Source organism: Rhea americana, unplaced genomic scaffold (assembly GCF_003343005.1).
Source record: "Rhea americana isolate MKP2758 unplaced genomic scaffold, rheAme1 scaffold_193, whole genome shotgun sequence".
NCBI lineage: Eukaryota > Metazoa > Chordata > Aves > Rheiformes > Rheidae > Rhea > Rhea americana.
This window is the reverse complement of record NW_028186072.1, coordinates 627,425-645,502: the sequence shown is the minus strand read 5'-3', so window position 1 is coordinate 645,502 and position 18,078 is coordinate 627,425. Positions and strand designations below refer to the sequence as shown.

The 18,078-nt window shown below is 41.5% G+C and overlaps 2 protein-coding genes across 5 annotated transcripts in view; one reads left to right on the top strand and one right to left on the bottom strand.

Annotated features, from left to right (window-relative positions):
- MED12L (mediator complex subunit 12L) overlaps positions 1–18,078 on the bottom strand; it is a 148,336-nt gene that overhangs the window by 86,891 nt on the left and 43,367 nt on the right. The gene's annotated exons all lie outside the window — the stretch shown is intronic.
- On the top strand, positions 571–16,359 carry P2RY14 (purinergic receptor P2Y14). 4 transcript variants are annotated; one of them, XM_085302839.1, is made up of 6 exons: positions 571–709; positions 9,524–9,620; positions 10,128–10,172; positions 12,691–12,789; positions 14,543–15,509; positions 15,848–16,359. In XM_085302839.1, exons 4-6 carry the CDS (start codon positions 12,757–12,759, stop codon positions 15,901–15,903), a joined length of 1,056 nt encoding a protein of 351 aa, XP_085158965.1. In that variant the 5' UTR covers positions 571–709; positions 9,524–9,620; positions 10,128–10,172; positions 12,691–12,756; the 3' UTR covers positions 15,904–16,359. The 4 variants fall into 4 exon arrangements, with proteins under 4 accessions (XP_085158965.1, XP_085158961.1, XP_085158963.1 ...); XM_085302835.1 differs by having other exon boundaries at positions 14,543–15,909; XM_085302837.1 differs by lacking the exons at positions 9,524–9,620; positions 10,128–10,172 and having other exon boundaries at positions 14,543–15,909.

Genomic DNA, 18,078 nt, shown 5'->3' with positions numbered 1-18,078 from the left:
CATTGCAAGTAATGAGAAAGACTCAGTCTTAACTGTGACTTGTCTAGAATGGCAGCTTACACAAAAACATTGCATTCCTCTCTCTTTTGGGACCTCATGTACTCAGGCAGAGCTGCACACTTCAGTCTTTCACTAGAGGCAGCTGCATTTTGACTGAAGTGCTTAACACTTCTAGTTCTAGTTTAACAATTCTAACAAGTTTTAACCAAGAATATTTCAAACCAAAAGGTAAAGCTATGCCATTAAGCAATCCTGCAATGGCATAATTTTGTACTATAAAATATAACAGGAAAAATCATCTCCAATGTGGTTCACACCTGGATTACTTTTCAACATACTAGCATTTTTAACTTAATTTCATACAGATGGCTATGAACCTTGAACTGCTGCTGCATTAACAGACCTGCACAGCTTTCCAGAGAAAAAGCACAAAGCAAAACCACCTTGCAGCATTTTAATACCTTGACTGGTGTTTGAGATGGCTTTGACCGTTTAGGGTTGGCTTCCTTTTCTGATATACTCTGACTACCCTAGATCTGCAGAGCGGAAGACCAGTGACATTTCACTTCCAGTTCCCTGGCAAGCGGTGTTCTGCTTCTGCTGGTCACAAGCGCTGCGGTGGCCAGAGCCGCGGGCCGCCCGAGGCTCCGCTGCTGGCACAGCCCCCCGGTCTAACGCAGAGAGAAGCAGCGGCTCCAGAGCACACCAGGTACGTTCCGTCCCTAGGAAAGGCTGCAAGGGGCAGTGATGAGCTAAACGGGAAAGAGCATTCTCCTAACTCGGGGTTACATCTGCAATGTGTGTTGCTTTGAATTAAGAGTCCATCTATAATTGAAGTCTTAGTAATCATTACATCCTTTAAGAGTAACTTACGATGGAACAGGCACTAGTTTATTCACAGGAACTTACATGTTTCGTGTTTTTTTCTCTTTTCCCTCTGAAAAAGGTAACAAGTTTTGCCAAAAATAAGTGTGAACAGGACTCCTTATCCAATAGGGGCAATAAAACATGCTGGTTCCACGTACAACCTGCAGCTAAGGATGTCTATACAATGATTGCTTTGCAGTGAGAATACCATCGCAGTAGGGATCACTGTCTGCATCCCCCCCTTTCTTTTTTCCTATTATTATTTTTTTTCCTAAATAACCACTTCTGAGCAATGTAAAAACAGAATGGTGGGTTACTCAGTATTTTTGTTTGGGTCAGTTCACAATTTTATGTTTCTCTCAGAATATATTTAAGTTTTAAATAATGAAGAGACTAGATTTTGAATAAAAGAGCATGGGACCTAGGCTAATGCATATTAAACACGTATGTCTGTTATACCACTATATACACACACACACACACTATATATAAATACATATACACACACTGAACAATGAAACAGCCTGTTCAAATTAGGTAACAACCTTGAAGCTACATAGATTACTTTTTCAAGTACAATGATAGTCATCAGCAGACCCAAACAAAAAACAAAAGGAAAATGTAATACAACAGATAAGATTAAAGTGAGAGTGATAAAAGAGATATTACCAACCAGGCTGAAAACAGGATGGCTATTTAAAGCCACTGGAACAGCTTTGAACATTTCAAATGAAAAGATGCATTTTTTTCTTTACTTCTATATCTTTAACACTAAACGTGCTCTTCACTTTTTATTAAAGGCAAAGGTTATCTTTATTTTTCTGAGCAATTAAAGCTACTGAGTTAGAGCATTTAACTGCTAGTCAAAGCAGCAGGATGACACTGCCCATCCGAACACCCTGCTCAACTTACTTCTAAATGCCTTGAGTGTAATTCCCCAAAACTGATTTTGCAAAGTAAACAGCCCTTGACTTAGCAAGATCTAAATGGCAAGCTTTGACTCCAACTTAAACTTATTCCTTACAGAGTTTTTCCCTCTATAAGGAATGAAATTTAGAATTCTGACCAAAGACATCCTGCATTTAACACCACTCCTGTAATCTCATTCTGATAATTCAATTACATTGCACACACAGAGCCCCCATTCCCTACACACGCACGCACACACAAGTTATGTAATTGCTTTTTAACAACAAGCTTGCTGCTTTGAGGAAAATATTAGTCTAGAGAGATGTATGAAATAAATGAAAATAATGCTAATGTATCAGCTGCCAAAGTCTTCTACTTCTAAAAATATCTCACCAAGTTTCAGTGGACGTTGTTACGAAAAATTACGGAACTAGAAAGAGTCACTAGGATTCAAAATGAAATCTGTCATAGTAAAGAACAAGTACGCTGCATTCCCTGAAATGTCAGGCTAGAGTTTTCATTATGTCACAAAAAACAAAAAGCAATCCAGCTTTCCTAAAAGGAATCTGGAGCCCAATGAATGCAATAAGTGGGTATGAACTGCAGTGTAATTTTGTTTACATTGTTATTCTGAGTTACTTGGTCTAAACCAACTGATTTATGTAATATTCTACAGTCACAAGTATAGTGCCTCCATGGTTTTCTTCAGAGAAAGCAAGTTACTACAAAACTGTAGTTTGTTAGACATTCAGTCTCTCGGTATCAAGTGTTCATTTGCAGAGATTTTTTAACTTTGCATCATGAAACTAAGTACTGCTAGCACCGATTTGCAATGCACGGGTTGTTCAATGCATCTTTGAACTCTGCTGAGGAGTAACAGCCATCCCTGCCGTATGCACATCACAGAAGACAGTTTTCCTTTAATGCTCTCAGGGCTGACAAGAGCAAGGTGCTTCACTTTGTGTTAACACATTCTCTCCTTTTGGRGGGAGGGGGACATGAACCCCTGGAAGGGATATCCAAACAACTACGATCCAAAATAAGGAATCTAACTACTCTGTAACATCAGAGCCCCACTTGTAGGCTGTATGAGGGCAACTCATGAACTGATATGAGACAGAACAGAGTTTCAGAAGRCAGTAAGAACCTCTTTTACGCAAGCTAGAATTTTTCAAGCCAGACTCTCAATTCAAAACCAGCCTTTCATACAGGGAAATGACAAACATGCATTCAACATGCATGCAACAGATGCAATCAAAACTGGCCTACAACTCGCCTCGTTCTGGAGATCAGTAATTACAGCTCTCTATTTCAGCTCTGTAGCTGCCTGCCCTGGCATCTTTCTGCACAGTAGTTATAGTCAGTGCATGTACTTTCATTAAAAGCCCAAAACATCTCACACATGTTCAGTCCCAATGATCAATGAACATCTCATGACAGATGACAACATCCACAACCAGAGATGACAGATGAGAAGAACTTAGGGTTTTCACACAAGCAGAACTGGCAGATCTTTTAAGCAGTTCCCATTTACAGTTTCACAGTCCCAGATATCACTGCAGTGATTTCATGCAAACCCACACTCCTACCTGCCAAAAAGCCGAAGAGTAACAGCCTATAACACACAAAAATTAAGAAGTTTCTCAATGAAAAATGACCTTGCTTGGAATAATTACATTCAGCCAGCATGGGGCGTTTCAATTCCATGCAGTCTTAGAGGCCTTCAGGAGCAGTTAATCAGGGTGTTAGGGCAGGCAGAGGAGAAGACAACACTGCGCTGCTGAGATGATTGCAAGATGCGATGTTTCCAGGAAACGTCTGGTCATTAAAGAAAATTGCACTTAAAATCTAACAGGCCAATCCCCTGATGGACTAAGATGTTTAATGGATGACAACTCTGAGTGCCAGTAAATAATTTCATATGCTTTCTCATTAAGACATTGTGGAGCATAAGGTCTGGGTCTGTGGATTTCATGACTCAAAAAAAAAAAAAGACAGAAGACAACATACAATTACAAACCAAACCCAAATGTGACTATTCCCCTGTTTGCTTAGTTACTGACAAACGGCTTCACAAAGTACTAGCTGCACAACTGAAACCATCTCGCACATGTGGCAAATCAGCAGTCAGCTGCTCTACAGATCTGTCAAAGGTATGCAGGTCTTTCTGCCCAAGAAACTCTTCTTGGCTGATTGACTCTTAYACGTTATTTCAGGCATCTAGGACACTGAGATCTTCTTTCACTCAAGCACCAGGTTAAAAAGCAAGTATGATGCATTTCTTCCTCTAAACAGAGCAGTGAGCCTGCTCATACCACTATGGACATTCAAGGTCTGATGTGTCTGTGATGGGATGAGGATGAGCAGGGAGGCAGTTCCTGCGCTCTGCAGACCTGGGAGTTAATGTGCCAAGTGACAGAACAGCTAGATCTGAGCTCTGCCTTCCTGGAAAGAGGACCATCACGAGGTCAGTGCAAGGCTCCAGATCACTCACCCATGTTCCCACCAAACTTAGTTAGCTATAAAAGGGCTACTTTATAGATTTAAAAATAGCAAATTACTAAGCAGTTCAGAGTCAGAAGCCCATGACTGGTCTGTAACCAGCTAACCAGCCCAAGAAGGAACATTATGCTGCAGAAAAACACAAAAGAGAAACTGCTCTAGACTGCAGGGAAAAGCAAAGTCTTGCTCAAGCCTTCTGCCCCTGGGAGCACAGCAGAACTCTGAGTATCCACATCCCCTGGCAGTGCCCAAGTACCGCTGAAGCCAACCTGAGACTCTCCGGAAGTGCTGATGCAGACGTGGAAGATGAGACTTCTGTTCTCATACTCACACAAGCATTATCAGCACAACCACAGTCTCACTGAAGTAGCAGACCTACCCTCAACAAACCAAATAACTTAATMATCTCTATGGCCTAAGGGGTTCCAGGTTCACAACACGTGGCTAAGTTCAAGACCAAGAGGATGCAAAGTCATCTCTGTTTTGGAAGGAAAACAAATGGATGGTTTGGGGCCCACTGGGGAAGTCAGAGAATCAAAATGTTTTGGACAGAAGTAACCTACCAAAAGACAGTGCTTCTTCCCCTCCTCTCCCGCAAAATAAAAGGCAGTGACTGTGGTAGCATAACACAGCCTCTTTGCAACACATCTGTGCTAACAGACCTGTGTCCTCCCTGAGAAATTTTCATGTCATCTTAGATCTGCTTTATAACCATCTCCCCTCAGCTTCTTTTAAACTAGGAGCAACAGAGGGTAAAAAGCCTTACCTCTGTTACTACAGTCACAGGAGACTGGAGAAAGCAGCCTGCATGCTGGCACACCATAACAAAACAAAATAACCATGCCAAAAAAAAAAAAAAAAAAAAAAAAAAAAAAAAAAAAAAAAAAATCCCTTTACTGCCCATTTGCTTGGAGGAGACCACAGTTCAAACAAGACTTTTAGTGCTGTTACATGCCATTTTCTTCTACCACAGCTTAGTTTGAGTTTGCTGTACTAGATGGTGGGGAAAGACTATGCCTACTGCAAAAAGCTTGGTAGTCCCATCCAAATTGGAGACGTAGGTCCTGACTTTCTGAGGAATCGACCAAAATGCTGGAATGCTCAATCCCTTGAAACAATGCACATGCCATTCAAAGTTTTAAACTACTTTCTCACTGTTGACTAAACTCTCCCATTTGCTGTGCCCTTAAAGCGTGGCCTCTTTCAATCAAAGTCTGAGGTGTTACATATAAAGTGAGCATCAYCCTTGGGAGGCAGAAGTTTAAATCAGGTTGGTTGACAGTTTTGCTTTGCCAGGAAGCTCTTCCTCTTTTTTTTTCTCTTTCAAACTCACTTCTCTTGGCAGACTACTTTTGCTTCCTCCTCTGCAAGGATTTCATCTGGACACAAATGGAACATTGCTATTTTAGTTTTAGGCTTAGACACAGAAGCTTTTGGAAAAAGTTTGTTGTGGGTCATAATCTGAAAGTTGACCCTGGTCCCAGAAGGAATAATAAGGTTTTGCTGACCGCTTCTCAGGAGAAGAAAATAAAAAAAGTTTGTTTTAGTTTTAGAATGAATTACAAAGTCTTCCTCAGAATGCAAGAGGCCCGCAAAGCTCCTATGACCAGGCAAATCCTTATCAGACCTATTCCTCTCTCCTTCCTTCAGTGACACTAGGGTGGGATGGGAGCAGGTGAAGAGTTTGTCTGTTCACACGCATTTGGGCAGAAGCATCTTAAAGTGTCTTCTGCATTATCCTCCTTGACMCTGCCCCTCCAGTACAGACAAATTTAAGCTAGAGACAAGCAGACCAGGGCAGGACAGGCCCTGCTCGCACCCTGCCTGTCACCCCGCTCCTAGGAAAGTCACCGAAGCCAAAGCTGCAGGTCACACCTAGCCACCAGCTAGATCTGAAGAGCTCGGATCCCGGTTTCTGGAAAGGCTGAATGCTGACACTGTGGTTGAAACTGGATATAAGGCAGTATTAAATGAATCTCCAAATTCATCACTCAAAAGCAATGAATAATTYGGCATTATGTCTTTGATTTGGGATCTTACAGATAGAAGAGGGATGACCATACTCGCAATAAAGAATTCTGTTTAAGTCTCCAAAGGTATCACCATATTTCACCAGGAAAGATTCAGTGAGGTCTGGCGGAGAAGGAGACTACTAATTCAGATTAATATGCATTTGCTCTGGATACATTCACCACAGCAGCACRTTAGAAGACTGCATATTCATTTGTTCATGCCTTTGGCCCCTTCTCATAAGGTGATAAGGGCTCGTAAAAGGAAAGTTCATGGAGAAACTGCATTCAGCAGGGTTTGGGTCACCTCTCGGAAAACAGAGCACACGTCACGTACCAAGTGATTAGCAACACTGACGTATGCAATTCACATATGGTAATTTTTTAAATACACATATAAATCTGAATTTCTCTCCCCTAACCTCAGATTTCTTTCCAAATATAGTAATTTCCCATGTTCATAGTAAGAGAGTGCATTAATTTTTCTATTACCATAGATTTCTATTAATTTTGTCCTTAGTTTTTGAGCCTCCCAGCAAAAGTATGAGAAGAACAGGGAGGGAAGAAGATAGACAGACGAGTNATGCATCAGCAAAGCTTTATCACTTTTTCCCAAGAAAAAGCGTCTGAGCCTTTGCACACAGCCTGCACAACTGCACCCTAGCCCTGTGAACTCCACTTCAGGATACTTCCATTAACAAAAAAAGACATTACTAGGGGAAGCTTTGCAGGAAAGGTCGCAGCCAGGCCTGGGAACAGTTTAAGGAAAGAAAACACCCACCCTCAACTTAAGGTCACRGGCTGCTTTTTCAGCCGCCCAGCCGCGCCTGTCCCGAACGGCGCTCCCGGCGCGGCGCAGGCGGCCGGGAGGCTGCGGGCAGCAGGCGCAGGCGGCCGGGAGCCCTCCCGCCCGCGCCCCGGCACGCCAGCGCCGCAGCGGGACCAGACCCCCGCGCGCACAACTCGGAGACCACCCAGCTGCAAAGCGGCAACGCATGGATGAGACAGGGAAGACGGAAGACTTCGCGCTAACCAGTAAGAGAAGCTGCTGTAGCTTATACGGTTTTTATAACGTTTTATATTGTAAGACAACTGTCCCAACTTATTCTGTGATTTGCTTAACAGCTGAAAAGGGGCCACAAGTGCAATTTTACATGTATTYTTTTTCCAGTTGAGGGACTGCCTTTTAATTATGTATTTCTGTAGGCTATCAATGCTCAAATGATTTTTAAATAACTGCAGTTTTTAATTGCCAAATGAAGGTGAACAACAAACCACTCACTAGCTATGCAAACCACAAACAAATTACCTAAAACACAGATGAAATCATAAYTGTAAATAAATACAGAAAAAAGAAAAATTCCCACAAGTAGTTTGAGCTATGAAATGTTGAAATGAACTGATGACATCCCTCTAGATTACAGAGATACAAGTAAGAATTGTTCCATATTTGTGTATACAGCTTAGATATAATCAGCAAAAAATATTTTTCTTAAGCATCTACTTTTAGTTTAACTTATGAACAAGGAAATATTGCTATATAAAAACATCAAAAAATAGAATTTAAAAAAAACAAACATTTTAGAAGACGTTCTCTTAAAACAGAACGTTAAAAGGAATCATTTTTTATTTGAGCCAAGTATTTTCTTCAAATTATAAATTTTAAGGACAATAAAATATTAATAATTAAAATATTTTACTGACATACTTAGCATTAGAGTAATTCCAAATTTGATAACGCAATTGCTTCTGAAAGTTGGTCTCTAACTCTCTAATACAAAATTGTAAACAGAATGTTCCTAATATAACAATATAACCTTTCCTCTTGCATCCACTGCCCCCTAATTAAGATGATATACCTGACTACATGGGAAGGGTTTGGGGGTTTATTTTTAAGGTTTGATTCAAGAACTTGGAATATTTGMGTTAGATCCAAAAGTGATTCTATGTGCAAAAAGGCTAAAGCATTGACCAAGTTTCACTGAAAGTACTGGGGTCTGCGCAGACATAATCACAGGCTCTAATATTTTAATGATAATAGGTTGTATTTTTAGAGTAGTTTAAGACCTTGTCTGTAACTCAAATAAAAATAGAATGAAAATTTTAACCTCTCAGAAAAATGAGGCTAAAATTTCAGAAGAAAAAAGTAGCATAGGGACTCTTGAACAGTAAAAAGAAATTTAACTATAGGTGGGTTTTGCAAGAAAGAAATAAAATTCTACCCTTGAGGTGTCCTCACGCTGCARCCAAAGGAACCTGTGCTGCCCTGCAAGGAGCTTGCCATTTTAACAGGAAGATAAACAATCTTATCTGCAACAACTGATCTTTACACCTATTCGCTCTGCCCACTGGCGCTGTCCTTCAGAAAACCAGAAACGAATGATCAACATCAAAAAAAAACATGTACAATCTAACTGTGCTTAATACCTTTGGTCTGGAAAATCTGTTACGGAACTGTGTCAACACTAATACTGTCTGTTTTAAATGGTGTAATTTTATGTGGCACACTTCCTCCTGCCAGGTTCACAGTAATAATTTGGGGTCTGTTTTTAAATWCACTAAAAATGACTGCTATTGGAAGGGACGCTGAAAGCATCACTATTTCTACAGCCAGGCCAGCAACRATTTCCCGGATCTCCTGAGGAGACGCACGCTGAGCCAAACCACGCGGGCACCAGGGCTGCTCCCCACCGCTGGGGTCACCTTTGCTCACACAGCTCCTACAAACTCCTCCTGCCTTCCAAGGCAGGGCAGGGCGCTAAGTTGCCTTGATCTAGCCAGGAGATGAAAAGTTGGTTTATCTTCCTCGTTGCAAAGTTGGAGTTTTTTGTTTGGTTGGTTTTTTTTTTGTTCTTTTTAAAAAGCGAGCAGATTGGGAGGAAGGAAGGAGAGGAATAAGCAGATCAAAAGGTCATCTCAAAACAACATCTCTATCAGTTCTAGAAATGAATATCTCATGTCCAACTGGATGTTAAAAATCATTCACAATTGTAACAAAAAGTCAAGCTTTCTACTGTACCTGCTGCTTCCTTCCGCAAAGCCTCAGCGGGACTGCTCACAGCGGGCAGCAGAGGTTTGTAACGCGCGGAGCTGGCCAGCTCCRCGGTGCTTTTGCAGAAGCAAGGCATGAGCAAAGCGTTAAGCTGGGGGCCAGGAGGAAATTGTTTTCTTTTGAATTTCTGAATATCAACTATATTGTACACATAGGTCAAAGAAGTTTTTTTTTTCCCCTCAAGAATTATATAACTAGCCAGACAGAAGAGGTCAGAAGAGGTCTGGAGCTCCACACTTGGGCTTGGTTCATCCCACGGTCGGGAAATCAGGACTTCACTGGTAAAAGGAAAGCACATGCAAAGATACCTCCCCTCCCCACCTGCTGCCTCCTAATGGGGACATCCTGAATTTCAACAGTCCAGGCCAAAAGCGGGCGCTGCCACGCGGGCAGTCGGACTCGCTCCCACGGCTGTGGGCACCCTGCGGCCAGGGGATGCCACCTTCCCGAGGCCCCGGGCCTCGCGGGGCTCCTCGGGCGGAGGGACCGAGGGAGCGAATCTCCGCTTCGCCGTCCCGGCGGAGGCGCCTCCTCCCGCCCTCCGCCTTCCCACGGGACGCGGGCGCTGCCGGAGGAACGGCTGGGGAGCGCGGCGGCAAGAAACCACGGCCCCGAGAAGCTGCACGTAACTTACCCTCTCTCTGCAACCCAGGCGGAGGAAGCGTGCACTGAACWCTACCGCATACGATGCTGTCTCACAGTTACTCAGCTTCTACTTCTCGTGGCACGAGCATTTGCCTAGTCTGTTRTTCTAATTTGACTATTTATCCCATTTTCCTCTCTCACAGTGTAGGCATCTATGACAAACACGAACCACCAGCGAATTTAGAAAGGTAATTCTGAAATGCCGAAGTGGCACTTAGCAGATTTTACACGCTTTTATCCTCTTAAGTATTCCRATGTAGACACTGCCTTGTGACAACCAGTTTAAGAACAGAAAAGTAACAAAATCTCAGTCTCCTGGCAAACTTGCAAAAAGTTGCTTAGGAAGTCGAACCTGCCGGCTGATCTCACGTTCACCACAACAAACACCTCCCCAAGGGAGAGCTGCTAATTAAARCCACGGACAGTACACGTCCTCACGCGGGAACACGCCACCCACCCTGCTGCATCGACATCTTTATGGAGGCATGCAAACAAGCACCTAACAGCTAYGTGCCACAATACACGCTGCCTCAGGAGGAGGCTCCTGCCCTCGAGCAGTCCCTCTGCCGGGCCCCACCAGTCCGGACCCTCCGGAGAGGGCGACCGGACACCTCAGGAAGCAATCCTGAGCACAGCTCACGTGAGCCCCCACCTGCAAAGCACAACAACAGGCCCTGCTTTCACATCCTGCTGCAGCCTGGGCTCCCAGGGAGCGAACAGGCGTATCTCAGCTTGCGGCCCCCAGCACTGCCCTCGAGGTCCAGCCGCAGGAGCTGCAGAAGATGTCCTGACCCATCTGGCACCGGCAGAAGCTGCTGCATGAACAGGATGGGCATTATGATTTAGGTAGCCAAGGATGTTCTCCCAAATTGCATTCTGCTTCTGGATTTGCTTTTACCAGCCTAACTGACTGCAAGTCCAGATCACCACCCGTACTCCTATCAGATTAGGAAGCATTTTTTTTTTTTAAAAAAAAAAAAGCTACATCTCTTAGCACAACTCAGCACAATCTGCAGTTGCTGTGTTCTGTGCGTTGCACTTCCTCTTTATCTAGGTTTTTCAGAACAKCAGAGAAAATTTGGCATGCTCTTCCTCCTTGATAGACTCCATTTTACAGTTCAAAAAASATTTTTGAACACAGTAACCACCGTCATCAATTCCTGACCCAGTAATCACACTGCACATAGCTGAAAATGTCCATCTGGTACTGAAAAATGTATGTGATAGGGTAAAACAAGAAATTTGTAAATTACTGCTATCTTGAATAAAACAATCATGAACTTTATACTTCTGAAATTTGTCAGTCAAGGTGTAGAGGTCAAGAAAAGGGTGCCTTATTGGTTTTGGAAGAGTTATAAATGCTAGCATAAGAATTTGAACATGGAAGGAACTAGGCATTTTAATGGTTTATACATCTTTCCTCTCACGTATTTTGTCAAGACAACATGATTTGTAAACTGAGGAACTTCAGAGTATTTACACATTTCACCAAATCAAACTTGTTAATTTGGTGAATCAGTGTTGCTGGTTTTGCACAACTACTTAATATTATTTGTATATATTTATTTATACATACACACACACATATATATATAAACACATACTATATATATATATACACATGTGTGTATATCTATTTATATACACACACTTTATTCTGGACCAAGCATTTGAACATAAAAGGCTATTCAAGCATAAAAGGATATTCTCACACACAAATTAAGAACTCCTGGGTGCTAAACATTAGCAAATAGCAGCAGTTACACAATAGCAAGGTTACCAGTAGTGAGGGAAAAAGAAGAAAAAAAATCCCAAATTTTAGTCATCATCTCAATTAGCATTTTGGCAAAAAACCACTAAATTGACCCACCAAGCAGTTAGCATCAAATGAGCAGCAGCCACGGTTTCCAGATGAACCACAGCATTGAATGAGGAGTGTCTATGCCCATTTTCTGCTGCAACTGGTAGCCCATTGCAAGCGCTCACATTAGAGCCACTACAGAGGCTTATGGGCAGCCTGAGCAAAAATGAAACAAGAACAAGCATGAAAGCGTTGCTCCTCTACAAGGTGGAAGTAGGCCGTCTGCCAGCTACACACAAACCATCCCTGGAGCCACCAAACGAGAAGAGAAGGGCGCAGCTGGAGCTGTGGCAGTGGTTATGCAGATCCAGAGGTACCAGGCAGCTGCAGAGAGGCCTGTCTGCTTGAATGACTCTTTATCGAAGCACAAGAATTAGACATCACGATACCATGTTCCCATAGTTCCTACAGGACCTACACTGTGACTTGTAACTGATCCCAGAAACAGGCTGGCGAGGCAACAGTGTTTGCTGTTAATGCTAAATTATTCAGAGCAGTAGGAACAAGGCCCTTCAGAAAGCATCCACGGTTCTGACTGTGACTAGGTGACAGAAAGGACTGATGAAAGTTAGCATAAACATAAACTACATGATGCACAAGAAAGAAAAACGGACTCTTGCCCTGYATACACAGTGATGGGTTTTAGGCTGAATATAATTACTGTACCTCTACAGATCCATCTCTAACAAATTTTAAAGTCTTGCTAAGAGGTCTAAAGAATCATCTGCAGTACCAACAATCTAAATGCAAGGTGTGCTATAAGGAACTCTCAGCACCACAGCATTACACTGGGCTATGTTACCACGTACAGCCCTAACAACTGTATTTTCCCATCCTACACATAGGTCACCCAGGCAAAGAAGAGGCCCTGTGCCTGAGAATGGAAGGATCTCTAGACCCTTAACACGTTCATGAATAGCACCTCAACCGTCAAAGCGAGAAAGGTAAGGACATGCTATTGATCTCGAAAGACTTCTGATTCTAGCTTGGACTTCAGCCTCTCGGCAGCAGTCACTCCCAAGATGGCCCTTCGTAGTATGATGCCTCAGCACAAGAAACACGCCATGAACCTCCCAAGCCATTTTATATCTGCTATTAAGAACAAGTACAGAATCAGCCACATGTGCGTACTTTATTTTAGAAAGCCCTACAGACCAGGAACAACTTCCAAACATAACACATGCAGAGAGGTCCCCATTTAGATGGTCCTACCGTACTAAGGGAACACATATACAGCAGGCAGCGGTGGGAAGAGAACAGTTTTCAAATACAATGCATTAACACCTTAAATAAAAATGCCATTCCTACTGGTGCTTTCCAGTTTCCTTCCGCCTTCTTCCCCCTCCACTCAGTCAATTGCTTTAGCAATTTTGTCTCAAACTTTATGCGTTATCACCTCACAAGCCTTACACATCTATTCACACAGTGGTTATCTTCTAACATCTGCTCTTCACACTATCTTTTTACTTTAAAAACTCTCAACCAAACAAAAAGCCAGCCCTGACAACTGGAGTTTAAACAAAGAGAGGACAGCAGGGCTGTTTATGAGAAAACCCYCAGGAAGAGATTAACTGTAGGCTTTGGATGCAAATACTGATAATACGTGCTCCATCGCTGCACTTATCAATGCAACTTCCAACACAGAACCTAGGTGGTCAGCTTTTACTAAGTCTTTAARAAGAGATATAGATAACAATACACCAAAGAAAAAACAGCTTTTTCTATTTGAAAGAAAACTTCCACTCCCCATTATCGTAAGGTTATATTCAGGTTCCAGTCTGCTAGAGAGAAGAATCARCTATTGACTTTAAATTGTGTTGATAAGAAAATTCTTTGTTTTCTAAAAGATAAGGTAGGTTTTTTCCCAGCTCTGTGGCATATGTTTTCCAGTTGCCTGTGTTTTATTCACCAAATGCAGCAGCAGTAYGTCTGTCAGCCTTCCCTGCAGAGGATGATCCACACCCATACACCCCCACTTACTTCTGTTCAAGTAAAGCAGGCAGCAGATGTAATTTCTTGGAGCTTTCATAGGGATTCTCTAAAATTTAAATCTGAACAACTTGAGAATACAGCTCTAGCTTGTACCATGTGCATRTCTGCATATCATGCTACTAACAGCAAAAGTTAAAGCAAACTGTGCCACCTGCACATAAGGTTTTCCTTCAGGTGAACATATTGGAAATATTGGCACATACTTGGATCTTTACCAGTCTTGACYCAAACAGAACTGCCTTTACTATCACTGTATACAAAATATACCACTTGTAAAAGCAGCATTTATCTCCCACACACACTTTCTGCTAAACAAGTGCTAAAAATAGATAGTGGTCATTAAGAGTTAATGAAATAYATTCAGAGTCAGTAAATCATTGCACCTCTGCCCCCCTGCTAGCTCCCTGTATGTAGGCTTATACACGAAGAAGGGAGCAGTACAGGACATGAAGACACTGGACTTTGGCCACATGGAGAATCAAATGGATTCTCTATCCAAAACAGCACTGTGCCACTGACCATCAAAAAGTGAGATGGCACCACTTGGAAAATACTCACCACACATCACTGCAAGAAATGATAATTTGGTGATTTCAGAGAAACATGCCAAGTTTATGTTGAAGTCAGAGTAGAATTCTTATAMTAAATTAATGGAAAGCCCAGCACCATCTTATCTTACTGAGATGATCTCTCCTCTGCTTCTAGGAACAAAGACATCGTAAGATGTTCAACTGGAGCACAAACTCATCAGAAAACAACTGCTCTCACAGCACAATAATAACTAAGAAAGCCATTCCACTGGTTTACTGTTTAATTTTCATAGTAGGACTCTTGCTGAACAGTGTGGCAGCATGGATCTTCCTGTTCGTTTCCAGCAAGAGCAGCTTCATCGTCTATCTCAAAAACATCGTTGTTGCCGATCTTCTAATGAGCCTGACATTTCCTTTCAAAATCCTAGCCGATTCGGAAATTGCACCTCCGCAGCTCAACATTTTTGTGTGCCGATACTCTGCTGTTGTTTTTTATATAAACATGTATATTGGAATAACATTTTTTGGCCTCATAGGTTTTGACAGATACTACAAAATTGTAAAGCCTTTATTTACCTCTGTTGTTCACTCAGTTAACTATAGTAAGGTTCTCTCCGTAATCATATGGCTAATATTAATGTTTTTATCACTTCCAAATATGATTTTAACTAACGAAATCACTGAAGCAAATTATTCTAGAAAATGTATAGGTCTTAAAAGTGAGCTTGGCAAACAGTGGCATGAGGTGTCGAGCTATATTTGCATTGGGATTTTCTGGATTGTGTTTCTTCTGTTAATCATTTTTTACACCTCAATATCAAAAAAGATATATAGCTCCTATAAAAAGTTCAGAAAGAATTCAGAYATGACGAAGAAGAAGACCAGTCGTAATATATTCAGTATCATGTTTGTATTTGTCATTTGCTTTGTGCCATACCACCTCTGCAGAATACCATACACTCTAAGCCAAACTAGCTCCCAGTTCAACTGCCAGTCAACAAAAGCTCTGTACTATGCAAAGGAGTTTACTCTCATCTTATCTGCTGCAAACGTGTGCCTCGATCCCATTATTTATTTTTTCCTCTGCCTGCCCTTTAGAGAAAAGCTGTATCAAAAACTGCATCGCAGGCTGAAAACTTCAGGTGCRGTTGAAATTTCTAAATCCAGAAGGTCAAATACACTTCGGGAAAGCATAAATATTGTGTAAGATTAGATATGTAAATGTAACAAATGCTTTTGAAAGTTATTAAAGCCTGCAAATGTCTCAAAAAGAAACTGAATAAATGAGAATCTGGGAAAAAAAAAAAAAGGTTTTGGCATAAATTACCAATTAGTGGTTCTCTGTATAAAAACATTTTTGCTTACTATCACTACATTTGTTACAGGCTACTTCAGATGAATATATGGTTGTATTATGGTATGAAATGATCTATTTGAATCTCAGAAGGAGAGGAATAACTGGAATTTAAAAAAAAAAGAGAGTCACGGAGCTCCAGGCTGTGGTTTGCAGAAAGGATTATCCAACAGACCCAGTAATCGAACTGATCTGCTTTCGTCTCGTACGGAGCCAGGCACGAGCTCCCACAAAGAGGAACGAAGCCGCCCGAAGGGGCTGGGAGCAGCGGACCGTCCATCTCCCCCGGAGCAGGCTCCGCCGAGGCGGCACCACAAAGTGCAGCACGAGCCTGTCGGATTCGGCCTCCGCCAGCCAAAGGAGGMGCACCGAGACCCCGAGGGTCTCTCGCATATCTGCCTGTGTCTTTGTACAAAGACAAGCGCCTGAGACAAAGCACAGCTCAATTCCAACAGCCGCAAAAAAGGAATGAAAGAGAACTTAAAAATCTGCACAGTGCCTGAAAAACCTTTCGCAGCATTTATAAAGCTATATTGGTTTCCGTAAGGAAAATACCCTATACAATTAAGCAATTAAACAATATGAATCTATTTGTAACCCCCAAAACTCCCAAGCAGAAAGGAAAAAAAAAGGAAAAAGAGAGAGAGAGTTTGTATAAAATACTGTGCTCAGTATATGGAAGTGTTTTAAGAGGAATCACCTCACAAGCTAAGCAGCACGGTTATATTGTACTGTATTCCTCAGGATTTTCCCAGATAGCAGGGTGTACACCAAGAGTGTTTATACCAAACTGAGACTGTAATAACTCTTTTTGTCGCTGCAGACAGAGGTAAGAACATTAAGGAGTAGTTTGAAAGCAAACACACGTAGCTGTCTAGAAACTGTGGGATATATTTAAATCCAGACAGAATGATTTGGTGGTTTGCCTACGTTTTTGGCACTATGATGAAATATTTCTCATTCTACAAAGCTATAGATAGCTTTCAGCTATTATTTTATATATAAATATAATCTCATTTTAACTGTRTTTTTCAGCGCAGCCATTTCTTTTTATTTTATTTAGCATTGTACAGGGAAAACACACCAGTGCATGAAGTATCCACAACAGTTTCCAATGAACAKCTCTGGAAGCTGAATGCTTCGGTTTTACTTAAAGAAGTTATAGGAACAAAAATAACAACTGTTTTACCTTTCTGCTTCTGTTTCAGCTCGGTCCTCTTAGGTAACCTCTAAGGGTGAAAGATTTTTAAAGACACTTTTTGAATCTTTTCCAAGGCTGTAAGCAATTTCTCTTGGTTTGAGACTGCTGATCTATAATAATGGTATTCCACCATCACCCATTATCATACTTAAACTCACCTTTCTTGAATATATTTATTCCCATTTTTTCCTATTTGCTTAATAAGTGGTTCCACACAAAAGCTGCAAAACAGTCAGAACCCAAAGCTCGGGCAGAGCGTGCACATTTATCTGACTGCTGGGGCTGGAGGTAATCCATAGTCTGAGCTGGAGTTTAGGGACTAGCTAAGTGGTGGGTTTTTTCGTTTGTTTGTTTTTTCTTTAAGAAAATATATAGAAGATTTTGTATATGGTTCTTTCAGAGCTCCTTGATCCATGTCAAACTGAAATTTCGCAGGCTCTTCCCTACTAGCCAGGGAAACGGTCAATAGGGAAGGGAATCTGTCGCTCTGTGGGTTAATTTTTTTGTAATTTATGGCAAAACATTTAGTACCTTACATGGCATGGCTTTTTATTTGCCTACGTCAGTCTAAGTAAGTGAGGCTGTGAAAGCACGGTGGCACACTGAGATGAAAACCACTTCCACAATATATATTTGTGTAAGTTTACTTTCATTACTTTGCAAGCTTTATAAAAAATGATTTATACTGGATTCATACCAGATTGTCTCCTCATYCCATAAGAATACTGATACTAGAACAAGAGTCACTGATATCACTGACAGTAAGAGATTATTGATTTTATATAGGCACCTAGACTAAAGTATGCTGACCAATACACTTTTTCAGAAGTGACAGTAAATTTCTAACTTTTGTTTTGTTTTGAAAAAATCTTCCTCCAATAACTTCACTCATCAGAAAATGCTTCTATTGATCCTACTGCAGTTTGGTACCCTGCACATGACAAATCTCAGATAACTCAATTATTAAACCAAGTTTCTATTGCAGCTCTTAAACCATGCTTTTATCTTTACTATATAAACTGGGAATAGAAAGGCATGGGGCCATTTTTTTTCCATGCCAAATAAGTTAATTCTCCATACCTTTCCCAGCACATTCTCTCCCAGATAATCCTAGCCAACTCCTTTGGCAGCCAGAAGTCTTGTATCCACATTAAAC